At 32.7% G+C, this 13,375-nt stretch overlaps 1 protein-coding gene across 1 annotated transcript; it reads left to right on the top strand.

Annotated features, from left to right (window-relative positions):
* The first annotated feature begins 4,041 nt into the window (after positions 1–4,041).
* On the top strand, positions 4,042–5,999 carry LOC125052659 (gremlin-1-like). Its single transcript, XM_047653622.1, has 2 exons — positions 4,042–4,175; positions 4,271–5,999. Exons 1-2 carry the CDS (start codon positions 4,149–4,151, stop codon positions 4,931–4,933), a joined length of 690 nt encoding a protein of 229 aa, XP_047509578.1. The 5' UTR covers positions 4,042–4,148; the 3' UTR covers positions 4,934–5,999.
* Positions 6,000–13,375: the final 7,376 nt, after the last annotated feature.

Here is a 13,375-nt window from a genome sequence, read left to right on the forward strand (position 1 = left end):
AAGCTTACTAAACCTATCATGTATAGTGTTTATAGTTTTTTATTTCGGCTATTTAAGAAAGCCAGTGGCGCTATATCAATTTAAATGTGGGGCATCTGATTTCTGTATCTGATTCGGGATCAATTGTTTTTGCTCAAAGGTAAGCTAACCTTACATATCATCAAAAGGCATGCTAACTGACATCACTGGAATCGTATCTGCGCCTAACTGCGTATATACGTAGAACGCGGGCTACCGGCGCCGATCCGCCAGCGATTATCTGAGCTGGTCGGCTAAGATAACAGCTACATCAAGAAAGCAGGCAGAAACCGACTACCTGTCTCTCTGAGTAGCACGCAAAATCTAGACCTCATCTGACGAAGATTTTTTCTGTAAGAAAATGTGTTCTACGTGTTTACGCCTTTACACGCCGTCGACTTTTTGGGTCTACAGCATACGGGTTTTGTTCATATTTTCACCGTACGAGCGAGTTTTTAATACGGACATAGAAAGTCAATTGGTCCACAGCGATGAGTCACACGCTGAAGCCACTGGACAAACACTGCCAAACGATAGGAAAGCTTAAGGGACAAAATAGTAATGTTTTATCTAATTCTAATCGTCAAACTATTTAGTTCTAATATTGTTACAAATTTTGGCGACCACAATAACAAATAAACAATCTAGTTTATAGTATAATATGTAAGATAATTATGATTGATAACAGTATATAATATTACTGTCTGGTTGTGTAGTAATATAAATAAAACTTCTGGTATAGTAGGTACTACATATCTACTATATAGCTTATCGCGTATACTTAAAATATTTTTACGAACGAGGTATTATGTAGGTCAATCATATTAATAGGTATATTCTTCCTTATGTATGAACATACTGCTTATCCATAACTATTTTTGTATTTTACATAACATCCTATAGATCGCATAACAAAGCAGACCGCGCGTCGCTAAAGGGTCTCTTAAGGGACTTATTTTTTTCCTCAATTGTACGACAAAACGATGAATGAACATTTCGGTGAATGAAATTCCAACGTTACTTAGCGCCTTGACATAAAAAAATTGAATAGACTTCCTTTTCTCATAGTATTCCCAAACAACCGTAAAATGTATCTTAGTTAAACTATTTGGTGTGATTTAAGCCGGCCGTAACAATAAATAGTATTTAAGATATTAAAAGTTTTAGGTGGTCCTTATACTACCAAAAACGCCTACTGTTTTCATTTCCGCTAGCGGTTTCTTTGTGTATGATAAAGTTTTAGGTATTTTAAATTTTATGTTAAAAAAATAAGTAATATACATTAGAATTGGTTGGTCTAAAAGCTGGAACAAACAAATATTTGTATTATGAACTTAATTGGATAAAGCTTTGCTTTATTAGGTCTATCTATGAATTACGGTTTCCAAAGCTTAGGTAACGTTTTTTTTTATGTGATAGGAGGCAAACGGGCAGGAGGCTCACCTGATGTTAAGTGATACCGCCGCCCATGGACACTCACAATGCCAGAAGGCTCACAAATGCGTTGCCGGCCTTTCTTTTTTGCCGGGTTTACCTACATAAAACAATAAATATTAATTAAAGAAACGGTTACCTACCTACAAGGCGAAACCATTTTGTTAAATAGTTTGTAAAATTACGATTAAAATCATATTCTAATTTCGAATCTTGGAGAGCATATTATAGACCAATGTTACGGAAGCAATAAAAGCTATCTAGCTGAAAATGAATCATCAATATATGAGCATAGAAGAATCGCACGTGTTAAATTGAAATACTCTGTTTGGGTATTATCAATACGTTTGGATGTGGTCCAGTTTCATATCGATGCATTTAAATGTTCGACTATAAACGTTTTATTGACACGCTATGGGTTTATATATAGGAAATATCTGCATAATATTTTTGTTGGAATGATGATCTTTATAGAACAATACCACCACTATGTGGAACCAGCTACCTACTGAAGTATTTCCGAACAAACTCGACTTAGGGTCTCTCAAGAAAAGAGCATACTAATTCTTAAAAGGCCGGCAAGGCATACGCGACCCCTCTGGCATTGAGTGTCCATGGGCGGAGGAAAAGAACAGAACCATTCTAAAGCACTGTGAACTGAGTTAAAAAGTGAATGATGTGTGGAATGTTTTTCACCACCGCGAAATGTAGCCGTAGGTGATGAAATAAATACTTTAACAACCTTAATTCATGGTTTTTAGAAACCACTTTTGTACTCGGGACTCATACATCATCCAAATATACAGAACTTCGTCATTTGTAATCCGAGCAACGTGTTTTCATTCACATTACTATGTGTTTTAGTTAAATGTAACGCTATGTCAACTATATATCCGTTATAGTAAAAATTAATGTAGTAACATTAAGGCTTTGTTTTATTGTTAATGAGCCATAAAAAACCTCTCCAAGTGTCAAATACTTTAAATAGTCAATATTATTTGTAAGGTGCTTGACCGGAAGTCATCTGTAAGAATTACCCACTTAGAAGGAATATGTATCTATAAATGTATGTATGTATAGCAGTCTACGTATTGTAACAAACAATTCACATAGGTATATCTTGTTTGGGATAGTTAAAAATGCAATAGCATAACACCCACGCCTGCGCCTACGTTTCGCGGAAGGCTCGGATGCAAGTTTCTATAGCGATACTCTATGGTCTTGTCTATGCCCATTCACAATTGTGCCGGTGGGAAGCGCAAATGGGCGGATATTTGAAGATGATCGATGAAACGTTCACAAAACCATTTTAATGTTTACCGTCCCCGCGGTCAAGGAGATTCTGATTTAAAAACAATTGTGGCAAAAGTCCACAGATTACCCCCTTTTCTACACAACATTGAGCGAAATTAGGGGGTGACATTTCATAAAACTTTTGACCAGGGGTTATAAACAAAAATGGCTGACTACTTATTGCCAATCAAAATCGTAACATGGTCACTTGACGTCAGAGAAGGTCGAAATATTTGTTTAAGAAATCTCAGTCAACCTTAGGTACCTACCTCTAGGGCGCTTTCATAATAATATGACCCAGTCTCTAGTATTTCGTTGACAGATGTCAGTTAGGAAAATACTTAATTATACATTAATACTATTAATGACACACCGATGAAGCCGATTAACCAACAACTATCTGTCAGATATCATATTACTAACATTTTTATTTATATACTTAAAACATTATATCAAGGAGTTTTCTTTAATTTATCGTCTCTTTAATTGATTATATATTTAAAAAAACCATTTTAAAATAATCTATTAAGAGAAATTACGTTCATAAGTTCCGAAAGGATTTTAAGATTGCTACAAGGCCTGAGTGAAAATGATCTTAAAACAGCGGTACAAAATTTCTCCTATAGCAGAAAGCTTGTATAAAAAAATCAGGTTTTACCTATAGAATCACACTGACTTTAGCGAATCTATTGTAAGGCAGCATCTGTGGCGGCGCCTGGGACTTGCGCCGGCGCCGAACGGATAGGTGAGAAAATATCGCCGAATATTTTGTCTCAAACAGATCCTCTTCTCTAACACTATGTCGAGCCAATGTGTGTGTTTACTCTGTGAGGCTTCATAAATTTATTTGTTATCTATAATATATGTTATAATATCGTTCTTATTTCTGTGACTTTAGAAATGCGTTAAAAACTATATGAAATTTTAGTTATTCAAACAAAATAATTAATCATTTCAATAAACAGTTGCATAACTACAGAATAATATTTTAGTTAATATGGCATGTGCGAATTGTATTTTACTAAAAAAAATACTAAGTAAGATAAAAGGAAAAAATCATCTGACATTGATTTATAGACATAGCGATTAGGTTAATAACAGTAAACTTAATAATAAAGCTTGTTACAATCGTCTCTGTTGTCTTAGAAGCTTCAGACAATAAGGGATTTGTCTATTGTAAGATGCAGGTAATGAAGTAAGTCGAAACACGTGCGTAGTGTCGCATCTGTAAATATGTCTGATAGTAACGGTTCTATGATATGGAGGCGCGGTGTGTGAGTCATCTTGTTCATTGAGCAGTGGTCCATTGAGGGGCGCTCGCGCTCATTACTGTTCCGCCGGCCGGCCCTGCGCACGCAACTCGCGCTCCTAACGCGAACAAATACACCGACGCACTACCTACGATGTTGCCTCTCATCTCTCGTTACAACGTAAGTTAAACCCACAACTTCCTCTCCGAAGCCTATTATACAGGTTTTTAAATAGCACAGGCCATATTTACATTTCGTAATTCATTTTATTGCAGGAGATGGTTTCGAAGTCGTGTATCTGGCTCGTCGCAGCGGCTCTTTTAGCCGCTTGCGGCGTAAGTGCAGGCGTAGGAAGTAAACGGCCCTTCACACCGACTGATTCGATTTTGGATATAATCGACACCGATCAAGTCGAAAGGATGATAGCGGCTCGACGACGAACGGAAGAAGCCACCGGATCTTCCGCTTCCTACGTTCAAAGAAATGAACTCGGCGAAGGAAGTTCGGAGACTATGGTGGTCTCTATGCCGGATGAAGAAGAGGCTACCGAAATACCAAAAGGCGCTGCGTTTCGAAAAATTTTGAAGTCATCAAAAAACGCGCTCACCGTCACTAAAAAAGAGTATCTCAAGGAAGATTGGTGCAAAACCGAACAATTAATACAAAAAATCCGTGAACCGGGTTGTTTGCAAGCGACAGTGATAAATAATTTCTGTTATGGACAGTGCAATTCGTTTTACATTCCGAAGAGTCCGCGGCGCCGGGAGAGCAACGACGAGCGCCGTCTGCACGCATTCAAGTCTTGCTCATTTTGTAAGCCGAAAAAGTTTACTTGGATCACTGTCACGTTTCGTTGTCCAAGTCAGAACCCACCATATAAACGAAAGCGTTTACAAAAGATCAAACAGTGCAAGTGTCTACCGGTCGGCGTGAACTGATAGATGCAGTGTACGTCGGACCCTCCACAACAGAGGCGGCCCATCCGTCCAGTCCAACGTCTCAGGTGCGCCAAGCACACGAGGACATCTGAAGGGAGTTAATAGGAATCGATACACAAATATGACGGTGACGTGTGGAATAATGATATACCTGATGCTTCGATAAGTAATTACTGCTCGTTTAACGAGTAAGAACCGGCAAGCGGTAGGCATACAGGCATAAGCATTCTATTCGCGAGCTCACATACGTCAACAGGGATGACGTCATGTGATGCTTATATTAGGCGATAAATTTTGTAATACTGTGATTGCAAGTTGTCAAGCAGTTTTAATTGTCTTTAGTGATACTGTTTAATTGGACACTACAATACATGTGACCTTGTAAATGTTTGACAGCAATTAATAAGTGCAAACGAACAGTGGAAATCTGTGTTCATTGCGTTAATAGGATGGAAACTATAACGTATAAAGAGTAATTACTTTTAATTTTTCATGTGATATTAGTAGTAGGATATAAAAAGTGAAAATGGGACGCTGATTCTATTTCAAGCAAGGCAAGTTTCGATTTATAACTTGGTTGAATAGAAGTTAAATTACTTACTGGAAATATAAACATTAATGAAATTTTTGAACTCTATTTGCTCTCAAATAATAATAAATTGAGTGACTAGATTTTGAATACTATCTAGAATCAAGAAATATATTCTGACATATTACGTATTGCGGACAATTATTGTAATTATTTAGCATATGACCAACGTAATTATTAGGATAATCAATGAATTATAATGTCATTAAAAGCAACGGATATAATTTATCCATAATTAAATTACATTTTCCCGGAAATTGTGACAGGAAAAATAATTGTTAATTTCAAGTGTAAAATTAACTGTTGTATGTTAATAGTATGAAAATGAGTTAGATCAAGCGAAATCACATTTTTTTATTTATTAGAAACCGGTCATGGCGTATTTGTGCTGGACATTTATTTTTTTTATAATGTGAAAGAATTTTGTGAAATCGGTCCAGCAGTTTTCGATACGTTACAAATATACAGAACAGAAGAGCCCGCAGACCTATGGAAAATATATAAAGCTATTGATGTGTATACTGATCTATATCTAACCCAGTATAACTTGTGCTTTTAAAAATTATAGTTTGAGTAGTACACGTTATTCTTAAGTGAGTGGATTTCTTGCCATTCATCCTACTCAGTTGATTAACCTTAATAAACTTAATACTATATTTTATAAAGAATTAGATTATATCACAATTAAGTGTACGAAAACTATATTATTACCTACAAAACACATTGGGTTTATTTTATGAATTAAATGTTTAACTAAAAAGTGTTAATATATCCTAGTATTGTACATTTTCCTCATAATAATAATTTTAATTCGGACTGATATTTATATTACTAGAAAAATTAAAATAAACGGCTAATATGTTCATAATGATTTTTATTATGCCCTTGCTGTTGAATCGAAATGGCGAAACGTGGGAACATTTTAAAGGACTAATAGTCCAGTCAAATTATGGCTAAAAACGGGTTAAATAAACATGAGCGAACACAGTTTGGGGATTTTGAGGATCGATAGGGGGGTGTATTCTGAGCATAAATTCCAATTTGAGGGGTTGTACTGAGGTCAGCTCAAGGTCATTTCGATGGAAACGCGTTTAATTCGATATCTCGAGAATGGTTAGTGTTAGGCGAAAAATTGTAGAGACCTTTTCTTTTCCTAACTAAATTTACAAACTTTTTTATTTGAAACTTTTTTTTATAACATTAATATTTTTCAAGTTATTACTCCCTCAAGGCAGAAATTTTACTTTTTTTTCAATTTTTCGTCGTTTTCTCCCCAACCATTAAATTTTATTAAATTTTACCGATCATCGAAGTGTAGATCTTTTAATTATGAATAATTTTGTTCTTAAACTTTTTTCCGTAATGCCAATACCTTCGGAGTTATAGATTACTTTACCGAGCGAAATCCGCGCCACTGTCGCAATATAAAAAGGTCAATCGATTAAACTATTTAAAAATTTGGTATTTAATATACATGGGTTAATTTGGGTAAGAAGTAAATTAAAAATTAAAACTGTTTCACACATTTATTGATAGAAAAATAGGTTTAAGGCAAAAATAGGAGAGTTTATTGCCAGTTCTTCTCTTCCGTTCTACGCCCTTGATTTGAGAACTGGCAGTAAATGTAAAATTAGAAGCATTAATATTTATATCTTTAATGACGAATCACAAGTGTACATTGTGTTACCTACGTGAATAAATGATTTTTGAATTTGAATTTGAATTTGGTTATAAAATTCGGAATATTAAGCACCCGAGGTCGATGGAAGTGATTCGTGAATATTCGTGGTCCTGACGGTATTGGGGCATACGTCGTCCTCGTCCATTGCGTCAAGATCATCATTCGAACAATAGTTCTCTTGGCAATTGGTGCAAATCACTGAGCAAAAGAGGCCGGCCTTTCTGCATCTGCACGCTTTGCCGCATTTGGTTTTGCATTTGCACGCAATCGATCTCAGTAAATTATTAATCATAATATATGATTAATAATGATAGTTAATCAGTAATTATTAGCCGATAGCGATGTCATTGAAACCAGCACCGGATAATTTACGTGCGGCAAAGCGTGCGGATGCAGAAAGGCCGGCCTCTTTTGCTCAGTGATTTGCACCAATTGCAAAGAGAACTATTGTTCGAATGTCGCTAACGTTATCGACGATGATGATCTTGACGCAATGGACGAGGACGACGTATGCCCCGATACCGTCAGGACCACGAATATTCACGAATCACTTCCATCGACCTCGGGTGCTTAATATTCCGAATTTTATAACCTATTTTTCTATCAATAAATGTGTGAAACAGTTTTAATTTTTAATTTACTTCTTACCCAAATTAACCCATGAATATTAAATACCAAATTTTTAAATAGTTTAATCGATTGACCTTTTTATATTGCGACAGTGGCGCGGATTTCGCTCGGTAAAGTAATCTATAACTCCGAAGGTATTGGCATTACGGAAAAAAGTTTAAGAACAAAATTGTTCATAATTAAAAGATCTACACTTCGATGATCGGTAAAATTTAATAAAATTTAATGGTTGGGGAGAAAACGACGAAAAATGGAAAAAAAAGTAAAATTTTTGCCTTGCGGGAGTAATAGGTTGAAAAATATTAATGTTATAAAAAAAAGTTTCAAATAAAAAAGTTAGTAAATTTAGTTAGGAAAAGAAAAGGTCTCTACAATTTTTCACCTAACACTAACCATTCTCGAGGTATCGAACTAAACGCGTTTCCATCGAAATGACCTTGAGCTGACCTCAGTACAACCCCTCAAATTGGAATTTATGCTCAGAATACACCCCCCTATCGATCCTCAAAATCCCCAAACTGTGTTCGCTCATGTTTATTTATTTCGTAATTTGACTGGAGTATAATTACGACGTTTTTGTTTAAGACAGTAAGTATAAACTTGCAATAATTTTTTGCTTGTAATAATTTAAAAAATAAACCAAAAACTTGTGGTAACAACATGACAAAAAAGTGATGAAATTAATGAAGAAAAATAAGAAGAGATTAGAACTATGTTTCAAAATTTTTTTTGACAATTACGCGTCTACGTGGAGGTCTCAACATCGATTACGTCGTAAAAATAATTTAAGGTATTACCTTGCGATCGCTGTATGTACTTCAGTTTTTTAATTAGGCCCAAATAAAATTGGCATTAGCATTAAAGGATAAAAATGAAACTATCGATACATATAATAATATGTAGTTTATTTCGAAAGATTAATTATCCTTGCAACCTCATGAAACATTTTACATTTTGTTGATTTTGCACTGAATATATGTGCGTCAAACAATGTTAATGTTATTACGTTAAATAACAAAAAAAGTAATAAATAAACTGACAGATAATCAAAATAATAATTAAGTACATCATTTTCTGTGCGCAATTCATTATTGAAGAACGAGACCTAAGACATGATTATTGATTACATATATTTATAAATTGCAGTTATTCACATAACACTTTCCTTTTTAATATAAATCACTTTAGGTAAATTCCAAGCTTCATTGATGTCTATGAATATTCAAAAGCACAGATGAAAAAGAAATAAATAAAATCCTATTGGATAATTTTTTGCTGTTTCAATAGACAATCTTAATGTTCCAATTTTAAAACCATGAATTCTTCAACCACGAATACTATTGTGATGCTTTTTAGTGGGAAAATGTTAAGTTTGGAATTAAATAGATAACATAAATTTATAAACATTACGTACTTATATCTAATTTACAAATTGTTAAACTGCCCTTAATAATTTCAATTTTGAATACAGAATTAAATTGGTGGTAAATCTCAGACAGAAATGCTATGGAATGTATCAATATTATTATTATGATCATTTGTATGTGTCTGAGTTTGACGGGCACTTATACAATAAGATAAACTAGTTACACTAAGAGGTCAAGGTAGTCAAGCAAAATATTTTTATAGGCTAAAAATATAATTTCTTTTTTTGCCTATAAACAACATTTACTGACAGCGTTCTTAATACCTTCCCATATCTACGAGACTGAGACAAAAACCTCTTACCATTGCTGTGACGCATTGTACAACACACCCGTAGTAAAAATATGTAATACTCAAAATCGATCAATATTTTTCTATGGAGTTCAGCAGCGCTTTATAGCAAATTGTATGGAATTTCTGCGTTCAACCTTTCAGAAACTGACATATACGAATATTTGGATAACTATCGTAAAGTATGTGCTAGGGGTGACCTGTCAATTGTGATTGGTTGGTGACGCGTCGCTTGTGCGGCAAAAGGTGTTTGTCTAAGTTTTGTCACTTATCTAACTCTACAAAACGACTACATTTAAACGAGGGATGAAAGACGTCCATCACAAAAAGTACAGCTCTTATTATAGAAAAATCGAGGACTAGGAAGACACGAAACCGACATCCCGATAACCTTTCGTTTTCTTGCGAAACCTATGCAAAATTATAAACAGGATATACTTAATAAGGTTTAAGCAATAAATATCATTTGAAGTTGGTTAGGGTTACTTAATATAAGAGTCATACTTTTGCTCGTTCAACCCTCGCAAATTAAAATTCTTTGGTTACTGCCGTGTTTTTCATTTTAATATACAGTTTATCATATTCTATTTCTATTATCTAAAGGATGCAAATATTATACAGTTAACATACTCTCCTATGGATTAACTACATATTTGTAAGACTTGGCGTGTCCTATGAAATGTACACATTATATTAGTTAAATACTTATTATAGAAAATTACTTTGACCTGTCCAATGTGAAACCTTGAAGTTGAATTATGACCAAATTTTTTTTTAAGTTAAATGTTCATCTCTTAGAGGTATTTTGGTTTGTATGATGTCTTACTTAATTGCTTAAAATATATACGAGCAAAGGCATTAGCGGCAATACATAAATTGTGATATAAATTATCATTCAAGTAATAGACTATACAATTATTTGAATTTCGAATAAGTATCGATTACACAAATACTACATACATGTCAAAATTAAATATTTACGAAAAAGTGCCTAAATATGTTTTCACTAAATACACGCTAATACTATTGAAATACGTCGACGTTTATTCTATAACTTACAATGTGAAACTTTAAATTGTACTTTCATCTTTATACCATTTACTGGGATGTGATTACTGTTTTGTTTGTCTATTTGTAGGAACTAGGTGACTCTGATACTTCGAGAGGTTTCTTTTTCTTATAACTAATTATTGTTTTAAATTTCATCGGTTTATATCTTAACCAATGTTTTAGGTTGTCATATTCATAATCATAACTATAAACCATAAAAAAATATTTTGTACTTCTAAATGTTTACCCTTATTTAAAAAAATAATTGTTATCTTCGGGTAAGCAGATTTGTACTTGCAAAAAAATCTTATCTATATAAGCAACCTTATATTTAAACTTATATAGACATCTACTACTTATATACACACTACGGCTTTGACTAGATTTCCATTCAATAATCATTTTGTATATGTACAGAACTTATTATGATCTTTAGTACTTAAATAATTTTGGGTCACTCATAAGTACGATTACTTACACCTACTTACACTAACAAGTAGATATATGAAATTCAATATAACTTAGATCAAATTTATGAGTTCAAGATGAATATCAAAAGGAGACGAGAGATTTCTAGAAATTTGAAGTAAAAAGTTAATTTTTAAAGAGAATTTGAAGAAAGATAAGAAGAAATGATTAATAGAATATTGAAGAAGATAAGATAGAAGAGAATAACAGAGATATAATTAGATTAACAACAATTACATTTTAAGAGAGATACATAGCAATTACATAGAAAAGAGACAGAATAGGCAATTATAGCCCGAAATGTTAAAGGTTTCGATATGCATGCTATATATTATCACGGCTTTACTTTTGACAACACCTAAGTAATGTATTTGATTTGGTATTATTTACATACATCGCACATTCTGACACTTATTGACACTTATGACACACGTGGCATAGAGGCTAGTCAATACTGATAGTGAGAATGACGGTTGTATGCTCACAAGTACACTTAAGTTGAGCTTAAATTCTTTAAAAAAAGTATGAACGTGGATGTTATATTTCATTTTCAAACACACTGCTCTGTGAATCTCACAGAAATAGTTAGCCCAGGTGTAGTTTACTGCTCATGCAATTTTCATCATAGGATGAGAGAGCGGTATATAAAAATTAAACATAAAAATTTAATACGACGAAAGTAACAAATAAGTTCAAATATACTCATGCCAATTTTCAAATCTAAGATCTATATGAAAAATGGAGTGTTCCTGGATGGTACCAGCGTGATTGACCTACAATAATTAGTACCGAAATTCAATAAGTGTCAGTATACAGTATATACCATTTGTAGAAATCTGTTATAAACTAGGTATATTCTTGTTAACACTAAGGAAGACACATATCCAGGGTAATACAAAAAAATATACAAAAATAAATAAATTATATAACATAACTAAATATAATGCAATTTTCACCGAATATAACTAGAAATATTTTCTATACACTATATCAACTACTTTACGCCACTCTATCCCGAGTCTAACATACATATAGCTTTGTGAATACGTAGGTTAATTAATATTTATTAGTTAATATATTAACAGAGCGCGATTAAGAGCTTTAATTAGATTACGAATAAACATTTATAAATATTACGAAATTAAGTCAGTAAATGCTAATGCATCAAAATTTTTGTACAGCGTTCTTGTGTTTTTTCAAGCAGTCCACAGAATATGAAAGTTATTCAGCATATAACATTGTCGTTTCAGTTGATAAACCCTCAAATAGTACTTAATTATTTTTTTTATTCATTTTTTTCTTTTTTCTTTTAAAAATATCATATTTTTAAAACAACGGAATGTAAAAAATCATTATTTGAACTACTTTACGCCACTCTATCCCGAGTCTAACATACATATAGCTTTGTGAATACGTAGGTTAATTAATATTTATTAGTTAATACATTTTACATTTTACAGTGCCCAGTACTTTAATTAGATTACAAATAAGCAAATAAATAAATTAATTAATTTATAAATATTAAGAAATTAAGTCAATAAATACTACTCGTAATGCATCAAAATTTTTGTACAGCGTTCTTGTGTTTTTTAAACAGTTCACAGAATATGAAAGTTATTCAGCATATAACATTGTCGTTTTAAAATCCCTCCAATAGTACTTTTTTTTATTTTTTTTATTTTATCTTAAAAATACCATATTCAAATAACGAAATAAAAAAGAAACAATATATACTAAATGAAATTTGATTAAATTGTTATGAAAGAACAAAATTGAATTCGAAAAAACTTATCATTAACTTAACAGAACTCGGTTTTGTATCGAGGTTACCGAATTATATACTATTATTTTATTAACATTAAAGTATCTACGTTATATTTCTATAACTTTTATACCTACGTTATATACTAATGTCAGCGTTTCGTTAAGTGAAGAAGCTTCACACTTATTTGATATACAATGAGCGGCGTGTACTGCACCTTATAACAAAGCAGTAAGGTTCAATATACGACTATTCCGTGTTATATCAAATCAGTTTCCGAAGCCTAATATAATAATAATTATTACTAAATTTAATGCTAGGTTTAAAATAAATGGGGTAAAAAGACGTTTTCCTATACATTTTAGTTAGTTCCTCCCATATTTTCCTTAACTAATGCCGTCCATTGGTTTACGCCCATTGTATGGGTATTATATACTTATATGTTATATAATAGTATTACATACTGTTTTTTTTTATTTATAATAACTGATTACATTTTTATAACTGTTCTACTTACATATAACTTAATTATTGTATGTGCGTATA

Source organism: Pieris napi, chromosome 9 (assembly GCF_905475465.1).
Source record: "Pieris napi chromosome 9, ilPieNapi1.2, whole genome shotgun sequence".
NCBI classification, from domain to species: Eukaryota; Metazoa; Arthropoda; class Insecta; order Lepidoptera; family Pieridae; genus Pieris; species Pieris napi.